We start from the raw sequence: 19068 nt of genomic DNA, 5'->3' as shown, positions 1-19068 counted from the left end.
GGGATAGTGATGGAGTGATGGATGTTGTGACAGTGGTGTTGGTGTTGGGATAGTGATGGAGTGATGGATGTTGTGGTGACAGTGGTATTTGTGTTGGGATTGTGATGGAGCAATGGATGTTGTGACAGTGGTGTTGGTGTTGGGATAGTGATGGAGCGATGGATGTTGTGACAGTGGTGTTGGTGTTGGGATAGTGATGGAGTGATGGATGTTGTGGTGACAGTGGTGTTGGTGTTGGGATTGTGATGGAGTGATGGATGGTTGTGGTGATAGTGATGTTGGTGTTGGGATCGTGATGGAGTGATGGATGTTGTGGTGACAGTGGTATTTGTGTTGGGATTGTGATGGAGCAATGGATGTTGTGACAGTGGTGTTGGTGTTGGGATAGCGATGGAGCGATGGATGTTGTGGTGATGGTGGTGTTGGTGTTGGGATAGTGAAGAAGTAATGGATGGTGGTGGTGATAGTGATATTGGTGTTGGGATAGTGATGGAATGATGGATGGTTGTGGTGATAGCAATGTTGGTGTTGGGATTGTGATGGAGTGATGGATGTTGTGGTGACAGTGGTGTTGGTGTTGGGATAGTGATGGAGTGATGGATGTTGTGGTGACAGTGGTGTTGGTGTTGGGATAGTGATGGAGTGATGGATGGTGGTGGTGATAGTGATATTGGTGTTGGGATAGTGATGGAGTGATGGATGGTTGTGGTGATAGTGATGTTGGTGTTGGGATAGTGATGGAGTGATGGATGGTGGTGGTGATAGTGGTGTTGGTGTTGGGATAGTGATGGAGTGATGGATGGTGGTGGTGATAGTGATATTGGTGTTGGGATAGTGATGGAGTGATGGATGGTTGTGGTGATAGTGATGTTGGTGTTGGGATAGTGATGGAGTGATGGATGGTGGTGGTGACAGTGGTGTTGGTGTTGGGATAGTGATGGAGTGATGGATGGTGGTGGTGACAGTGGTGTTGGTGTTGGGATAGTGATGGAGTGATGGATGGTGGTGGTGACAGTGGTGTTGGTGTTGGGATAGTGATGGAGTGATGGACGGTGGTGGTGACAGTGGTGTTGGTGTTGGGATAGTGATGGAGTGATGGATGGTTGTGGTGATAGTGATGTTGGTGTTGGGATAGTGATGGAGTGATGGATGGTTGTGGTGATAGTGATATTGGTGTTGGGATAGTGATGGAGTGATGGATGGTGGTGGTGATAGTGGTGTTGGTGTTGGGATAGTGATGGAGTGATGGATGGTGGTGGTGATAGTGGTGTTGGTGTTGGGATAGTGATGGAGTGATGGATGGTTGTGGTGATAGTGATGTTGGTGTTGGGATAGTGATGGAGCTATGGACGGTGGTGGTGACAGTGGTGTTGGTGTTGGGATAGTGATGGAGTGATGGATGTTGTGGTGACAGTGGTGTTGGTGCTGGGATAGTGAAGAAGTGATGGATGGTGGTGGTGATAGTGATATTGGTGTTGGGATAGTGATGGAATGATGGATGGTTGTGGTGATAGCAATGTTGGTGTTGGAATAGTGATGGAGTGATGGATAGTTGCGGTGGTAGTGATGTTAATATTGGAATAGTAATGGAGTGATGGATGGTTGTAGTGACAGTTGTGTTGGTGTTGGGATAGTGACTGAGTGATGGATGGTGGTGGTGATAGTGATATTGGTGTTGGGATAGTGATGGAGTGATGGATGGTTGTGGTGATAGTTGTGTTGGTGTTGGGATAGTGACTGAGTGATGGATGGTGGTGGTGATAGTGATATTGGTGTTGGGATAGTGATGGAGTGATGGATGGTGGTGGTGATAGTGATATTGGTGTTGGGATAGTGATGGAGTGATGGATGGTTGTGGTGATAGTGATATTTGTGTTGGGATAGTGACGAAATGATGGATGGTTGTGGTGATAGCAATGTTGGTGTTGGAATAGTGATGGAGTGATGGATGGTTGTGGTGATAGTTGTGTTGGTGTTGGGATAGTGGTTGAGTGATGGATGGTGGTGGTGATAGTGTTGTTGGTTTTGGGATAGTGATAAAGTGAAGCATCTTTTTAGTGACAGTGATGGTGGTAGCATGAAGGATGATGATGGAAGTAGTGGAGGTTAAAGTGTGGTTTTTTGGTGAAGTTTGTGATAAATGTGGTGGTAAAGTTGGAAGAAGTCATAGAGGTGCTTCTACCATTAGGTTATTTTTATGGCAGTGATGTTGATACTGGTGGTTGTAATGTTGGTGATGTCAGTGGTAGAGATGCTATTGCTGGTGGTGGTGGTGTTCATGGTATTTTTGGCAGAGATGAAGCTGGTGGTGATGATGGTGGTAGAGATGGTAGTAGTGATGGTGGTGGCTTGGCTGTGTGGGAGACCTGAGGGAGTGGCATTGATGTTGGCAGTGGTGACAGTGACCTGCAGAGGTGGTAAGCATTGATTGGTGGTGGTGGTCATCATGGTGGAGGTGCCAGTTAGTGTTGTAATTGAAATAGAAAGATAACCTAGAGATGAGTTAGCACACTACCTTTGTAAAAAACAGCTTTATTGAGATACAGTTAGCATGCCATAGCATTCCCTATTTTAAGTGTATGATTCAGTGGTATTTCATATGTTTACAGAGATGTGCAGCCGTAGCCATAATTGTAAACATTTTCATCACCCCACAGAGAAAGCTTGCAACCACTGGCAGCTGCTCCCATCCTCTCCCACTACCTTTTAAGTCTGTTTTTAAACCTTATAGTTTGGGGACCTGCAAGCTATGAAACTGAAAGTATACGTTCCCTTTATAAGAAACATATCTCACTTCTTCCTCAGGTGCAACAATTTATTCTGCATGAAAACTGTAGATCATATTAGCACCCTGAAAAAAAAAAGATGTAAAAACACTACTACCATCAAATAACTCATAACTCTACTCAATATATTTCATTTCAAAATTGGAATATTAAGAAAAATAGAGGGGAGCTCTCTTATTTGTTCCTTGTGATATAATCCCTTAACTTACCATATGATATTGCACATCTGGAAGAATAATAATCAAAAAAGCCCTATCTCATTAACAGCCAATTGAAACATGGACTTAAAAAATAAGATGGTCATCTACTTCTGGGACTTGAGTTCAATAAATAAACTTAGAAACAGAGAAACTATATTGTGAAGGTGTCTAACATAGCATTTGTGGTAGTAAATAAACCTGGAAACAACAATATCCCCAACAATTAAAAAAAGGTTAAATAAAATAAAACATCAATATGATGGAATATGATATTTAAAGACTATGAAGTAAAGATGGGAATATAATCATAATAGCATATTAAATGAAGAAGAAAAACTCAGACACTAAATTGTACAGGCTACAAACACAGCTATTGGGGCAAAACACTTTACTTTAGATAAATAGACTGAAATGCATCAAAATGTGAATAGAATTGCATTGGATAGAAATGGTGGTTGTTTACTTTTATTATAAAACAAAATGAGATAATTATTCCACGCAATATTTTGCAAAAGTATCAGCTAAGAAAAAATAAGCTTTATTTTAGAACCACAGGACTGAAATGTAGTTCTTCTAAGAAAAATGTAAAGAATTTTATTTTTCTTTTTAACAAAATATTGAAATGGAACAGAACAAAAACACCTGCATTGTCTATTATATTTAAGCTAGTTAGGATGGGTTTTCACCCATGGAGAGGAAATGAGGGAAGATTTCTCCTTTCTACCTGTACAAACAGATCACAGGCAGGATTAATCCCCCCAAACTGGAGGAACTACATGTCAGCAAGCAGGTCCCTTCATTCTTGTGGAGGATTTAGCTAAATTGGTGGCTCTATGAAAACACTTTCTCACAGGCATTTGACTTCACTCTCTACTCTTCTTGACCTGACTACACAGCCCCCATACTGTGAATCCAACTTGCTGTCTTGGGGAGGCTTAAAGCCTCACTGGGAGCCAGTTGAACAATTAGAATATTTAATGGATGTAAATCTCATTTAAAAAATATTATTTTATTTGGGTCACTATATCTAACATTAAAACACTATGTAAAATAGGGGAAATCTCTTTGTTGGTAAATTTGACTTATAGGTGATGTTTACAGGGAAATTCATTTGATTAATTAATTAGGTCACATAAATGCAATTCAGTGGTTGCAGCAAAACAATTTTCACGTACAGTAATTGAATTTTCAAAACATAGAATCTTGAAATCTATTTCTAAACAGTGAGAAAAGCCATAGCTCATCAATGCAAAAGCCAGCACATCTGTGGATTCAGAGGAGCATAGACATTTGTTTATAATAAAAAAGGTATGAGCTCTTCCACCAGGGTCTAACTCCGAGCCAACAGATACAAATAAATAAATGGTTTACGCGACTGTTTCACTGACACCTGCTGGCACCATGAATATACTAAATTAGATTGGCTGTTGGGAAAAGCAAGTGGAGTCCAAGAAAACCATAAATGGAGAAACTTGCTGTGAAAAACAAAAATGATTTTACTGCTCTTGGATAAGTCAGACTTACTACAAATGACAGGCTGAGGCATGGAATCCCCTGGGAAGTTATTATTAGGCAATCCATAAGTGTTTGCTGAATCCATCAATGCTGTTCATCAGCTCGAAACCTTCTTCTGACTTCTCATTGTCTGCCCTCCCCCGGTCACATTTGGCAGGTTTTCAAGGTCTTGCTCCACTCTGTCCGTTCCCTCCTGACTCACCGCTGGGCAGGTGCGCACCCTTTGCAGGCTCCACTCACCCCATCCTCCTTCCACTTCTCTGAGCCGTGCCCCGCCCCCTCCCCTCCCCCCCCCCCCCCCCCCCCCGTCAAGCCCACCTGGGCTCTGAGTCTTCCCACCACTTCAGACCACCCATACTCACACTTTCTAGATGCCTGCTGGCCTTCACTTTCTTACCATGCATTTCCACACTTCATAGTTCTCTACAGGTTCTTAAGTGCTTATTTCCTCTCTGCAGGTCGATTATAAACACTTTCAGGATGGAGAAAGCTTTCAGAGCCTTGAGAGATCTACATCCATAGTTTGTACTTAAATGTATGTGTGTATGTGTATATGTATATACATACATATGTACATGTATACATATATACATACACATGTATGTGTGTATGTATACATACACGCACACACATAAACACACATATCTGTTGACTGCCTGAAAGTCTACAAAACCTTATTCCCTAGAGCCTCATCTTGGTGGCATTCGCATATCTTTTTTTTTTTTTTTGAGACTGAGTCTTGTTCTGTCACCCAGGCTGGAGTGCCGTGGGGCAATCTCGGCTCACTGCAACCTCCGCCTCCCGGGTTCAAGTGATACTCCCATTTTAGCCTCCCAGGTAGCTGGGACTACAGACACCCACCACCATACCTGGCTAATTTTTGTATTTTTAGCAGAGACGGGGTTTCACCGTGTTGGCCAGGCTGGTCTTGAACTCCTGACCTCAAGTGATCCGCCCGCCTCAGCCTCCCAAAGTGGTGGGATTACAGGAGTGAGCCACCGCGCCCGGCCTTATACCATCCTTGAAAAGGCTCTGGTTTCTAAATGAGTCCTACACATCAGCCTAAATCCTACTTTGACCTGGTGGACTATGTTCACATCAGCAGGGTGGAGTTAGCACCAGCCTCTCTCTCGCCCCACATTTAATCACCCCCAAATCATTCCAGAATGATTCGGGGCTTCATGAAAGAGATTACCTTCCTATTGGGTGTGCACTCACCTTCCCATGCCAGTTTTCAACCTGGAAACACCGTGATTCTGGGATATTTCCTTAGAATGTAAACTCCATGAGGACAGAGGTCTTTTGTCTTCTTACACTTCCAAACTCAATTCTATTCCCCGGTGCCTGGAACAAGGCCTGGCACACAGCAGCGAGCCCGAGAGTTCTTGCTGGGTGCAGGCCTGAGGGTCAGTCTCACCCGGTCGTAAGCGTACCTGGAGACGCCACAAACATGATCTGTATTTTGACACTTTCTCGCCAGTTAGACAAGTCAACCAGGACATCAGGAAGGACAGAATGAGAGCGCAGGCTCTGGGGCCCAACACCCGTGTTCAGATGCCGCTCCTACCATGCATACTCAGGTGACCTCCTGTGTCCATTGACGGTCCAATGGCTCAGAGGGGCTGGGAGGGCCGGATGCATTCACAGGTAAAGGAAGGGTGCCTGGCACAGACCAAGTTGCACTGTACGTGGGTTTGCGGCTGCTACCGGACCATCGCCCCAGGATCGTGGTGATGACTCCACTTTATTTCTGCTTTCCTACGTGGGTGTGGGCGTTGATTTCGCTCTTGTCCTACCTCAAGACTTCTTTAGTGTGTTCTTTTCTCTCCTGTTTAGGCTCCCAAGAAACATTTGCAAAATGGGATTATCCGTGGCTACCAAATAGGTTACCGAGAGTACAGCACTGGGGGTAACTTCCAATTCAACATTATCAGTGTCGACACCAGCGGGGACAGTGAGGTTTACACCCTGGACAACCTGAATAAGTTCACTCAGTACGGCCTGGTGGTGCAGGCCTGTAACCGGGCCGGCACGGGGCCTTCTTCTCAGGAAATCATCACCACCACTCTCGAGGATGGTAGGTTCGGCCGGGGCCTGGTCGTGGCTTTTCCCTCCGCAAAGGTTCCCCTCGGGTCTGCCCCGGGGCTCCCCCAGCCTCGCACTCCCCCGCCCCCCGACTTTGCAGTGACCTGCAGGGCCTGGGGTCTCGGGTGGAAAAGCCTTCCCTCGTGACCTCGCCCACCCTGCTGATTCGCCCCCCTGGGGCAGGGCTGGACTGCAAAGCCAGCAAGTCCCTTCCCTTTTCAGACTCTTCCTCGTTCATTTCAGGTACAAGAATTGGGCTTTTCTGGAGTGAAAACAAGGCTCTCTCTATTACTGCAGAAGTCTCACGAGAATGCAGAAATGCTATTTGCTAAAAAAACTTTCTCCCAAATGTTAAGAAGGTTTTTTTTAATTTATTTTTTTTTTATTGCTTCCTATTTTCAGGCATTCTGAGCACAGAGGAAAGGAATTTTCAGATCGCACAGTGATCGATCGCCCCCTAGCGGCCGAGATACATTAATTAGCCCTTCCACCATGACACAGAATAACCCAGAAGCTCAAATTTCCAGTAGTGCTTGAAAATAGAGAACCCTAGTATCCAGAGGCACAGTGTTTTAGGCAGGAAGTTAAGATATGGGGTTATTTGTAGCAATAAGTGGTAGCTTTGAAGGCAGGAAGCTGGCACTACATTTACCTCTTGTGCAGTTAGCCATTTGATGGTAGATTTTTTTTTTTGAGACGGAGTCCAGCTCTCTCTCCCAGGCTGGAGTCCAGTGGCGCGATCTCAGCTCACTGCAAGCTCCGCCTCCCGGGTTCACGCCATTCTCCTGCCTCAGCCTCCCGAGTAGCTGGGACTACAGGCACCCGCCACCACGCCCAGCTAATTTTTTGTATTATTAGTAGAGACGGGGTTTCACCGTGTTAGCCAGGGTTGTCTCGATCTCCTGACCTCGTGATCTGCCTGCCTCGGCCTCCCAAAGTGCTGGGATTAGAGGCGTGAGCCCCCGCGCCCGGCCCTTGATCACAGATTTGAGGAGGCAGATAGGACTTGCACCTGTAATATCTGACAATTTTTGCGAGGAGAGGAGTCTTCAATGACTTGCAGCCTGAACACTGGAATTGTCTATCTTCATAATTGCAATAGTCGTTAAATATGCCTTTGTTTTTGCTTCAATGCTCATTTTTCATTAAGATGCGTATCTCAGCCAGTATTTTGCACCCCCCCCCTCCTAGCGCCAACATTTAAGGTTTACAAAAGCTCAGTACTAAAAGTATTTTCAATATTCTTCTGACCTGTCTCCTCGTCTATGGTCTCTCTTCACTCTAGGGAAAGGGATGAGGATGAGACAGGAGAAATCTATGATTATATTTCTACTTTTTAGCACTTTACAATGGTTCAGCTTCCAATTTATATGCCAGATATTACTAAATACAGAGGTACTGTACTCTATAAATGCAACTTAAATAAGTAACTTCCAAGAGTAAGGGGAAAATAAATCAGACAAACAATGATTTTCTTTTTTTTTTTTTTTTTTTTTTTTTTTTTGAGACGGAGTCTCGCTCTGTCGCCCAGGCTGGAGTGCAGTGGCGCGATCTCGGCTCACTGCAAGCTCCACCTCCCGGGTTCCCGCCATTCTCCTGCCTCAGCCTCCCGAGTAGCTGGGACTACAGGCGCCCGCCACCACGCCCGGCTAATTTTTAGTATTTTTAGTAGAGACGGGGTTTCACCGTGTTAGCCAGGATGGTCTCGATCTCCTGACCTCGTGATCCACCCGCCTCGGCCTCCCAAAGTGCTGGGATTACAGGCGTGAGCCACCGCGCCCGGCCAAACAATGATTTTCTACTCAGGCAATAAAATTAAGAAGGGTACACAACTCAAGTCCCAACAACTGTCCTAAAAGTAAAGAAACTAAGTTGGAAAGAGAGACTATGGAATCCATTAGAATATATGCATTGACTCATGATATTTTACTGAGCACTGAGTTATCATAAGATTTATCCAGAGAAGTGATCTTTGTTATTTTTTCTTTCATTTTGGGGTTGAGTGCAATTTTTTGCTTGCATATTGAAATATTAAAATACGTTGCTTTTTCAGTATTGCTTTGCTCATAAACCACCCACAGTTATTACAGATTCTAATTATTTGATTTCAGTGCCCAGTTACCCCCCCGAAAATGTCCAAGCCATAGCAACATCACCAGAAAGCATATCAATATCCTGGTCCACACTTTCCAAGGAAGCCTTGAATGGAATTCTCCAGGGGTTCAGAGTCATTTACTGGGCCAACCTCATGGACGGAGGTAAGAGGACTAAACTAGGACTTTGGGTTTGCCTCCAGAGAATGCGTGATGGAATTTGCAGACCCCTCCTAGTTCCTAACAAGGGGCTCAGGATATGGCGGGCACCTCTTTATCAATAGACACTTTCCCCTTTTCTGTCATCCCTCATCCGACGTTTGAACAGGTCTCTCTGTTTAAAACATCACACACCTTCGAAACCCAAGTTGAAGCCTAGGCGGGGGCAGCACTTGGGAAATTTCAACATGGATGTATTTTCCTAATTATGAGTGTCTATGTCAAGGCTCTGCAGGCAGCACCAAAACCTCCATCTCTATCTAGAACATTCTGTGTGATATGTATTCTAAAATGTTGGCCTCTTCCTACTTCCCAAATAGAACTCCGCGGGGAAACGTTTAATTTCCTGTAGTTGTGCTGTAAGTGGGTGTGGGAAGAGTGCCCAGGCACATGGAGGGGGGCACTCGGGGGGGGGGGGCAGGAAGTTCAGGGCCCTCCCATTTTGTCTCCTGTTTCTCTTTCTCCTCTTCCTTCCCCTTCTCCTCCTCTCTCTTTTCCTTGTTCTTTATCGTGTGTGTGTGTGTGTGTGTGTATGTATGTGTGTGTGTGTATTTCAAGTGGTAGGGCAAAATTTTCCTGTTTGTTTAGGGCAAGACTTTGAATAAATGACTTTCTCAAGTGGCCATAAGATTGGGGCCACAAGTTTCTTGCAGCGACACCTCAGTATCTTCACCCTCAGGCTGCGAGTGGTGCCCACCAGGCTGGGCCGGGCTGCGTGAGTGTGCTGGGGCAGAGCGAGGCTGCAGCCCCCAGCAGGAAAGGCCTCTGGAAGTCTGCTCATTGTCTCTGTCCCAAGCCTGGGGGGCCCACACCTGCCTCCTCCCCTGCCCTCCATTTCCAGCCCCCTCCTGCACCCCCCGTCACTGGACAGTACCTTCCCTCTTGTTTGGGATTTCTTTTCTTTTTTTGAGACAGGGTCTCCCTCTGTCACCCAGGCTGGAGTGCAGTGGCACGATCTCAGCTCACTGCAACCTCCACCTCCCCGGGCTCAAGCAAGTCTCCTGCCTCAGCCTCCCAAGTAGCTAGGATTACGGGCATGCACCACCACACCTGGCTAATTTTCAATATTTTTAGTAGAGATGGGGTTTTGCCAGCTTGGCCAGGCTGGTCTTGAACTCCTGGCCTCAAGTGATCTGCCCACCTTGGCCTCCCAAAGTGCTGGGATTACAGGCGTGACCCACCACACCCAGCCTGGGGCTTCTTTCAACCCCTCTGACTGGGTGTGATCCCTGATGAGTGCTCACCACTAATTTTGGGCAAATGCGGTCAAGGACCTATCCCTTCCCTGCTCAGGACCACCTGGATCTGTTCTACCAGGCAGACCCCTGTCCTCATGCAGGTAAACATAGGGCCCCACAGGTGGCAGCAGCCTCCACGGTTGGTGCAACAGTAAAGGCAAGAAGACACATGAGCAGCACAAGCATTACTGGCTCAGCGAGCACAGGCCTTTGAGCCTTAGCTCTGCATGTCCGTAACTGGATGTGTTTCTCAGGACTGAGACCAGACCTCATGCCTTTGTTGCCACATGTAGTACCTGGAGCAGTACCAGCCATGGGAGGCAATCTAGAAGGACCCCCCCACCCCCGCTTGGTCCTGCAGTAGACACATTTGCCAAATACCCATTCGACACTGAGCTCATGGGAAACACCAAGGTTGCTGTGTCTGTCCCTGTGGAGGTTCCAGACCAGTGACCGTGGGAGATGCTAATGAATACAGAACCACAGACCCAAGAAGGGACAGCCCCACAGAAGGGCAGATTTAAGTAGATGATTCTGTAACATCTTCACCCCTCCCACCTAAACACAAGTTTTAAAACACCCCAGAGTAGAGAGCAATGAAAATTTGCAAAAGTCTTCTATTTTATGGACAAAATACCATAGGATATCATTACATATGTTTCTTCTGATTTCTACTCCTTATATTGAGTGGATGAAATTAAATACACTTAATGTTCTTTGAAAGGCAGTGTTATGCTAAGATGTCTCTTCTGTTCTTGTTGGAAATATTTCCAGAATCCAGTGGTGACTTCATCCACATCACCCATATTTTCTAAGCTCACTCACATTTGCTAGCATTGCCTGCTGGCATCTTCATTCTAAAATGAAAGATGTGGCTTCATACCTTTAAAGCTTTGAAAACTTGAATATTCAAAAACATAGTTCTTTAAATAAAGAAATGCTTGGGAGTGTGCATGCAGCTTTTTAAAGATACTTTCACTCATGGGATTAAAATCAAAGTGATGAGATAAATGTGCAATGTAGAAGTCTGCACTTCATTTCCGAAAGATAAGCAAGAAACCTTCAGAAACATGAACCTGCCTGCGAATGGTCACTCTTCCTGCTACCTGAGAGATTTCGTTTATGAAGCAGGTCAGTTCACGGGGCTACTGGACACTTTCGCACAAACTCCTCAGACTGCAGCCTCTGGGGCTGGCTGGATTCCCACAGACACTGAGCAGGAAGTGACTGCTGACCGACACCACATACACATGCGCACACACCACACATACATGTACCCCACATACACCACACACCACACATACACACCACACACACACCTCACATACATCACATACCATACCACACCCACACATATCCCACACATACTCACCACACACCACACCTCACACACCCCACATACACACCACACACACCCCACATACACCACACATACTACACACACACACCACACACACACCACACATACACACAACACACACCCCCCACATACACCACATATCACACCACACACACATCCCTCATATACCACACACCACATGACACACACCCCTCATACACATACACAAACCCCATGTACATCACCCACCACACGACACACACTCCATATACGCCACATACCACACCACACGTACACAAACACCACATACACCTATGAAAGGAAAATATCTTTTTGGCCCCCAAAATCACTAAGGAAAAGTCAAGCTGGAAACTGCTCAGGGCCAACCTGCCTCCCATTCTATTCAAAGTCACCCCTCCGCTCACTGAGATAGATGCATATTTGATGGCCTCCTTTGGAAAGGCTGATCAGAAACTCAAAAGAATGCAACCCTTCCCCTCTCATCTACCTGTGACCTGTAAGTCCCCTCCTCACTTCCAGTCTTCCTGCCTTTGCTTCAAGTTGTCCTGCCTTCCAGACCGAACCAATATACTTCTTACCTATATTGATTGATGTCTCATGTCTCCCTAAAATGTATAAAACCAAACTGTCCCCCAACCACCTTGGGCACGTGTTGTCAGGACCTCCTGAAGCTGTGTTGTGGGTACGTCCTCAACCTTCGCAAAATAAACTTTCTAAATTAACTGAGACCTGCCTCAGATTTTCAGGGTCCACATACCACACCACACACACCCCACATACACCATGTACCACACCACATGTACACACCACACATACACACACCACACACCACACCACACATCCCACATACACATGCATACACACAACACACATACATACATACACACACAACACACACTACACACACACCACACACACACCACATACCACAGCCCCAGGCACATCTCACATACACCACACACCACACCTCACACACCCCATATACACCACGTACCACACCACACATACACACCACACACACCACACATACACACCACACACACCCCACATATACATGCACACACACCACACATACACCCCACATACACCATACACCACACCACACATCACACAACACACATAACACACCCCATGCTACTCACAACATATACCTCATACACACACCACACACATACACCATACACACACACCACACACACAGGCGCACACACACCATGCACATCGCATACCACAAACACCACACACACACCCCACACATTCACACAGGCTGAGAGGGGCAAATATTGTTACTACCACTGTAGTTAGCAATAGCCCGAATACTTTCCAAAATATGTCTAAGAAAGAATTCTGTTGTTGATGTGATCAGATGAAATAAAACTGGTTAGTATATTAGATAGGGAAGGTTAAATAAACAATATTTTGATGAATTTTCTGATTATTTTTTTCATGGTCAGAAAGTTAAATCATGGTTAAGGCCTGACAAACAGTTTATTTGAGATTGCTAGGAAAATTGTATCCTTTGAAAAGTTACCATTTTCCTCTGAATTTTTGCTAACTTCCATCTCATCCATCTTTCTTCATGGAAAAAATAGTACTTTCTGAAAGGAAGCAACAATTAGGTGCCAACTGGAGTGTGTGGGCAGCTGGGGCTTGCTTCAGAAGCTATTCCTGCACCTATTGTTTTCTGCCTTAAAACCCGCTGAGAATGAGGCAAGATATAAATACACAAAACTATTTTGTTTAAAACAAAATTTTTAATAGAAAAAATCTGATTTCTAAATTTATTTTATATTTTTTTTAATTTTGTTTCACTCATGACCTCAACTGAACAATACACTTCAGTTAATGTGTGTGTGTGTGTGTGTGTGTGTGTGTGTGTGTGTGTGTGTGTGTGTGTGTATTAAACAGCCCTACAGGGGCATGAAAGCTAGGCTGTAGAAATTCATGTTTAAAAAGAAAAAGCGTTAAAAAGAATGGCAAACTAAACACTCAGTTTTGTATCTGGCTTTCTTTTTCTCGTTCTTTGCTTTTTATTTCTTCCATATCTGCTAGTCACGTAGTATCTGTCATCAGGAAAATAGCCTTCCTTCACAGTCTATGAGGCGTTCTAGCAGATAGAGACAACTGTGGCTCAGGTAGTTTTAGAAATCTTAAAATTGGGATTTTGACTGCCTTCGTCTTCATGGTTCATGATAAATTAGTTAATCAAAATAACTTGAACCCCCTAATGAGTAAACGTCCAAATGTTAATTCTAATTAGTATATTAACCATTAGCATTTTTAATCATTTTGTTTTAAGTGTTTGCTTTTTTTTTTTTTTTTCCTTGAGACAGAGTCTCGCTCTGTCGCCCAGGCTGGAGTGCAGTGGTGCGATCTCGACTCACTGCAAGCTCCACCTCCCAGGTTCACGCCGTTCTCCTGCCTCAGCCTCCCGAGTACCTGGGACTACAGGTGCCTGCCACCACGCCAGGCTAATTTTTTGTATTTTTAGTAGAGATGGGGTTTCACCGTGTTAGCCAGGATGGTCTCGATCTCTTGACCTCGTGATCCACCCGCCTCGGCTTCCCGAAGTGCTGGGATTACAGGCATGAGCCACTGCACCGGGCCAAGTGTTTGCTCTCTTTAAGAAGATCAGAGAGGCCAGGTTGTCCTTCTCCCTCCCCACCAGGCTCCTCTTCCTCATTCTGTCTGATTCAAGAGTTGCATTCTGATTCAAGTATTTGCCGGAGGGTCACAGCTTTCTCCTATGTTGTGAAATGATCCTACTTTTTCTGTGAGGTGGACACCCTGCACTCTTGGGAAAAAAAGACCTTCATCAAAGTCTCATAACCAGCTCCCAGCACCCTGCCCTGATCAGCCCCTCCCCTCAGCTGTATTTTTATTGATTGCGTGTGTATATATCTGTAGGGATGTACGTGTGTGAACTTTGACAGTGAAGTTTCTAAATCTGAAAAGATCTTAATGAGATCTATATTTAAAGTTTGTCCATTAGCATATGAGTTTTTAATTAGTTTGTTTAAAGACAGGGTCTGGCTCTGTCCTTCAGGCTGGAGTGCGGTGGCACAATCACAGCTCACTGCAGCCTCCAGTTCCTGGGCTCCACCGATCCTCCCACCTTGAGCTACTTGGAAGGCTGGGACCACAGGCATGAGCCATCATGTCTGGTTACATTTGGGATTTTATCCTAATCCAAAAGACTTATGTTAAATATATTCAGGAAAAGGAATATAATTGAATATGGAAAGACCCGTCCTTCAGAGATGAGAATTTCCAATCCATCTGGGACAACCAAGTATTGATATTTTGACTGCCTGGTGACCACACATGCTCACACAGTCTCCTCATTTTCGTAAGCCCTCCGTTGAGATTTCCAAATTGTGACCTTTAACAGCTGGCACCCTGCTGGCCTCCCTATAAGACAGGAGTCCAAAGGCCTGTCTTTGGGCCATCCTCGCCCTGCTCCCTCCCCAGCAAAGCCCCAGCCTACAGAACTGTCTGATTCTGGTGGTCCCAGGCCTTTGGCTCCCACTGGGGCCTGGACTGTGGGAGCCCCTTTACCCCTCTTCTTGCAGCTCCTAGAAGGCACAGGGGCTCTCTGGCATGTGAGGGACAGGCCTCAGCCGTCCCATGCAGTATTTGCCATTCTCCTTTAATGCTGTATCCGTTCCACATTGATCTTTTTGGTGACAAAAAAAGACGAACAAAAGATGTTCCACAGTCATCGTAATCACAAAATACATGGCTATTCATTTGTGAACCTCCGTGCAATATCCTGGACACACAAAATACATGGCTATTCATTTGTGAACTTCTGTGCAATATCCTGGACACACAAGAGAAAAGAAAAACAATGAGCAGGAAGGAAAACCAAGACAGGCAAAAAGCAAAAGCCCGTTTAATCTGGCCGACACGACAGCTCGTGGGTGCCTCCATTTTCAGCCCATTTTCTGCTTTTTCCCAAAGCGACTGAGGAGAGCAGCTGAGATCCGCGGCCTGTGCCCTCAGCCACTGTGCTGGGCTCCTTGATCCTCTCTGTCCCTCGACTTCCTTGTCTGTAAAATGAATGGGTTGCAAAAGTAATTGATTAACTCTGCTGGTTGTATAAGTTACTATCTGTACTTAGAATAGCATAGCGCTGGCACCTAGGCAGGCATGCATATCACATCCACTCCCTATACGGAGGCCAGGGAGAGTGAGAGGGATTGACAAGCAGCTGGATTGTTCTCTAAATGTAGCCAAAGCAGACCTGTTCAACAAGGAACTCCCCGGACCTGCTGGTCTCTTGGGGTAACCGGCCTGCTCTGGATACCAATGTGTCGCTGACAGCCCCTTCCCCTAGGGGAACAGTTCTCAGGCCCTTCTCATGCTCTGAAGGCGACTCATTTCAAAACCCATCAGCCAAACACCAAGGAAGTACTTAGCACACCATTTGTAAGTTTTCTCAAATTGCCGTGTATCATATGCTGGAGATGAGAGTGCATAGTGTTCCATCTGTGAATATTATTAGTTGATCCCACTCCTGAAAGTGAAGCATTTTTAGCTGACACCAAGTTTCTGACACACGGGCATGTCACTTCAGGATTGAAGCTGAGAGGAGTTCACTCCAGGTAAAAAGGGGAGTTGGCTGAGCCACTCAGTTTAGCTCAGGTGTATTTTTTTCTTATTTAAATGTTATCTTTTCAGCTTTATTAAGGTATAATTGACAAATAAAAATTGCATATATTTCAGGCATGCAGCTTGTTTTGATGTATGTATCCAATGTGAAATGCTCGCCACAATCAAGCTAATTAACAGCAGGTCCACCATCTCACATAGTTGCCATTTTCTTCCTCCACCCCCAAATGATACAAAGTTTCAGTTATGCAAGATGAATAAGTTCTGGAGATCTAATGTACAAAGTGGTGACTACAGTTAAAGACACTGTCTTATAGACTTGAAACTTGCTGAAGAGGGTAGATCAGATATTTGAGATGAAGTTAGGTACTTAAAAATACATGTATGTTAAAGTAGAACTTGTTTAAAATAACAATAAAACCCCTCAGCTTGCAGAAACTTCCTAATGAATAGTTAGCAGTGGGGCTGCCGAGTGTGCAGCGTGTGTGTGTCGCCCTAAGTGTGCTGCTAGGGGTGCAGGGGACATTGCTCATTAGCACCTGCTGAAGGGTGAGTGGCAGCCCTGGTGCTGGCCTTGGGTTGATAACACTTAACTTGGAGCGAATTACTTCGTTTTCCAGACCAACGTTCTGCCTTGTGTTCTGGAGCAGTTTGGTGTGAATGTTCTTTTCCAAAGGGCCATATGACACCATGAGCTCACAGGATGACTGTGCACAGTCCCTTTGAGAATTCTCGTGTCCAGATGATGGCTGGATGGGTGATGGCATGGCACAGGGACAGTCAGTGGGGACAGAGCGGAAAAATGAGCAGAAATGGGCTCAGAAGTGGGATTTTGTTTTCTTGTTCTTGTCCTCCAGAGCTGGGTGAGATTAAAAACATCACCACCACACAGCCTTCACTGGAGCTGGACGGGCTGGAAAAGTACACCAACTACAGCATCCAGGTGCTGGCCTTCACCCGCGCAGGAGACGGGGTCAGGAGTGAGCAGATCTTCACCCGGACCAAAGAGGATGGTGAGAGACGGGTGGGCGGTGGGTCCCAGCAGTTGCTGGAAGGGCTGGGTCACAGAGAGCTCACTTGCCTTTACCCTGCAGTTCATCAGGCTATTCTCAGTGCAAACCTTTGCTGCCCTCCCAAAATATCCCAGTGCAATTCAGACCATTAACTTCCTCTCTTGCCTTTGCTTGATGTGTCTAATCCATTGCTTCTTCTTCCTCTATATTTTTTCTTCTTTCTTTTCTTTTTTTTTTTTTTTTGGCCAAGTATTATTGTAAATAGAAACTCATTTTATCCTAGAGCTGTAATACTTGTCATACATGTTTTGTATCTTGTTAGAATAATTTTAGTAGCTATTCAGCTATTAGTGTAAGCTCTGATTAAATCCATCCTTCCACTTCTTGAAAATTATGTACAGACTGAAGTTCTATTATTCTTTGCCAGCTGAATCACTTTAGAATAAGTCCTTAATTTGAGAACTTCATGTTAATTTTTTTTAATTCTTGCAAGAATTCATGGTGATTTAGTAAAAATTTAAATTGCTGCTCATTTTGTTCTACAACAATAATTCTTGCTGTTCCTTACAATTTGGACTGGGTTGTGTGACTATTACCCAAACGTACAAAAACCATACAACAAAGGTTCTGTATTATTTTAAGGGAAACTCTGAGGGGCGTTAGCCAAGCCTGTTTAAGGAACAGATAAGTTCTGATAAATACTGCCGTGGTAGTGAGAAAAGTAGCCTCCACCTTAAAAAAGGAAGGAGCAACTGATGTCAAATTGATGCCCACGTAGAACCTTCCCAAAATATTCCAGCACAGAAGTATACATTGAGATGAGACATTAGCAGATCTAAATGCTGTGCTGGATTGTCTCTGCAGCTTTTGTCTTCTTGCTGGGACTCTGTTCCCCAAGCAGTACAGGGGCGGGAAAGCTGTTGGCCATTGCTGGTCACCTCCTGTGTATGGGCAGGTTTGATGTCTATGCTATCTCCCCCACTACCAGAGTATCAAAAATGCTGTTATTCCATCCCATATCTGCTCTGACGGAAGCAAAGAACACCTGCTCAGGGGCCATGATATGCTCTTCTCTTCAGCCTTTCTGCCCCTGACAATGACTCCCTGTTATTCTGAGCCTGCCATCTTCCACCTCACTCTCTGCTCTCACCTTGGCAAGCCAGGCCTTGCTCCTCCGAGCAGCCCCAGGCATCCACTCTCACCTGGTGTTTTTGCTGCCTCTGTATCCCTTCTCACACTGTAATGTCTACACCCAAACTAATCCTCATTTGCTTTAGTTTTTTTCTAAAATGCACAGGTAGTTCTTCCAGGGAATGTGCAGGTGTCAGCCATTTCTGCTCTAAGAAATTGGATTATTTAGGGAAATCTAAGGTTCAAATGTAATGCCATTAGGAAGTCACACATCAATAGAGATATCTAGAAAGCTAAGTCCTGAGTGAAGACAGCCATAATTTAATTTTTTAAAAATGTAATAGACAAACAGCCGTGCAAATGCTGGCTCTGTCACCTGCTGCCCGTGGGTCTTTGGGCACCTTACCTAAGCGTCTCGGAACTGGATTGTCCTCAGGGACAATCTGCTGTAGCCATCAGACTGCACAGAACCAACGTATGAGAGCTGAAGTGGTGTCTGAAAACACCTGCTTGCCACAGAGTGGGATGCGTCCTGACACTCAATATTTGATTATTTGCTCTCCACTCCTTCAGAATAGGGGTGAAATACTCCTTTTCACATTGCTAAGCAGTAATGCAAATGTCACTGGAATTATTATTTAAAGAGCAAATTGATCATCCACAAAATGTTTTGCATCTGCATTTTTAGAAGAATGTACAGAAATCCAATAAGAAGGGAAGGCTCTTCACAGATCCTTATTAACTCACAATTTTAGATCAATTTTTAATTAATATTTGAGTTTTAAGAATCATAGAGTTCTGTCTCAAAACTTGA

At 45.0% G+C, this 19068-nt stretch overlaps 1 protein-coding gene across 1 annotated transcript in view; it reads left to right on the top strand.

The window, feature by feature from the left end:
* The window catches only part of DSCAM (DS cell adhesion molecule), an 836416-nt gene that overhangs the window by 697161 nt on the left and 120187 nt on the right, over window positions 1-19068 (top strand). The window contains exons 17-19 of the mRNA XM_063702725.1: window positions 6338-6578; window positions 8698-8844; window positions 16968-17123. Of these exons, the coding sequence (XP_063558795.1) occupies window positions 6338-6578; window positions 8698-8844; window positions 16968-17123 (544 nt within the window). The remainder of the gene's footprint in view (window positions 1-6337; window positions 6579-8697; window positions 8845-16967; window positions 17124-19068) is intronic.

Source organism: Gorilla gorilla, chromosome 22 (genome assembly GCF_029281585.2).
Source record: "Gorilla gorilla gorilla isolate KB3781 chromosome 22, NHGRI_mGorGor1-v2.1_pri, whole genome shotgun sequence".
Classification (NCBI taxonomy): domain Eukaryota; kingdom Metazoa; phylum Chordata; class Mammalia; order Primates; family Hominidae; genus Gorilla; species Gorilla gorilla.
This window is presented reverse-complemented; position numbering and strand designations above follow the sequence as displayed.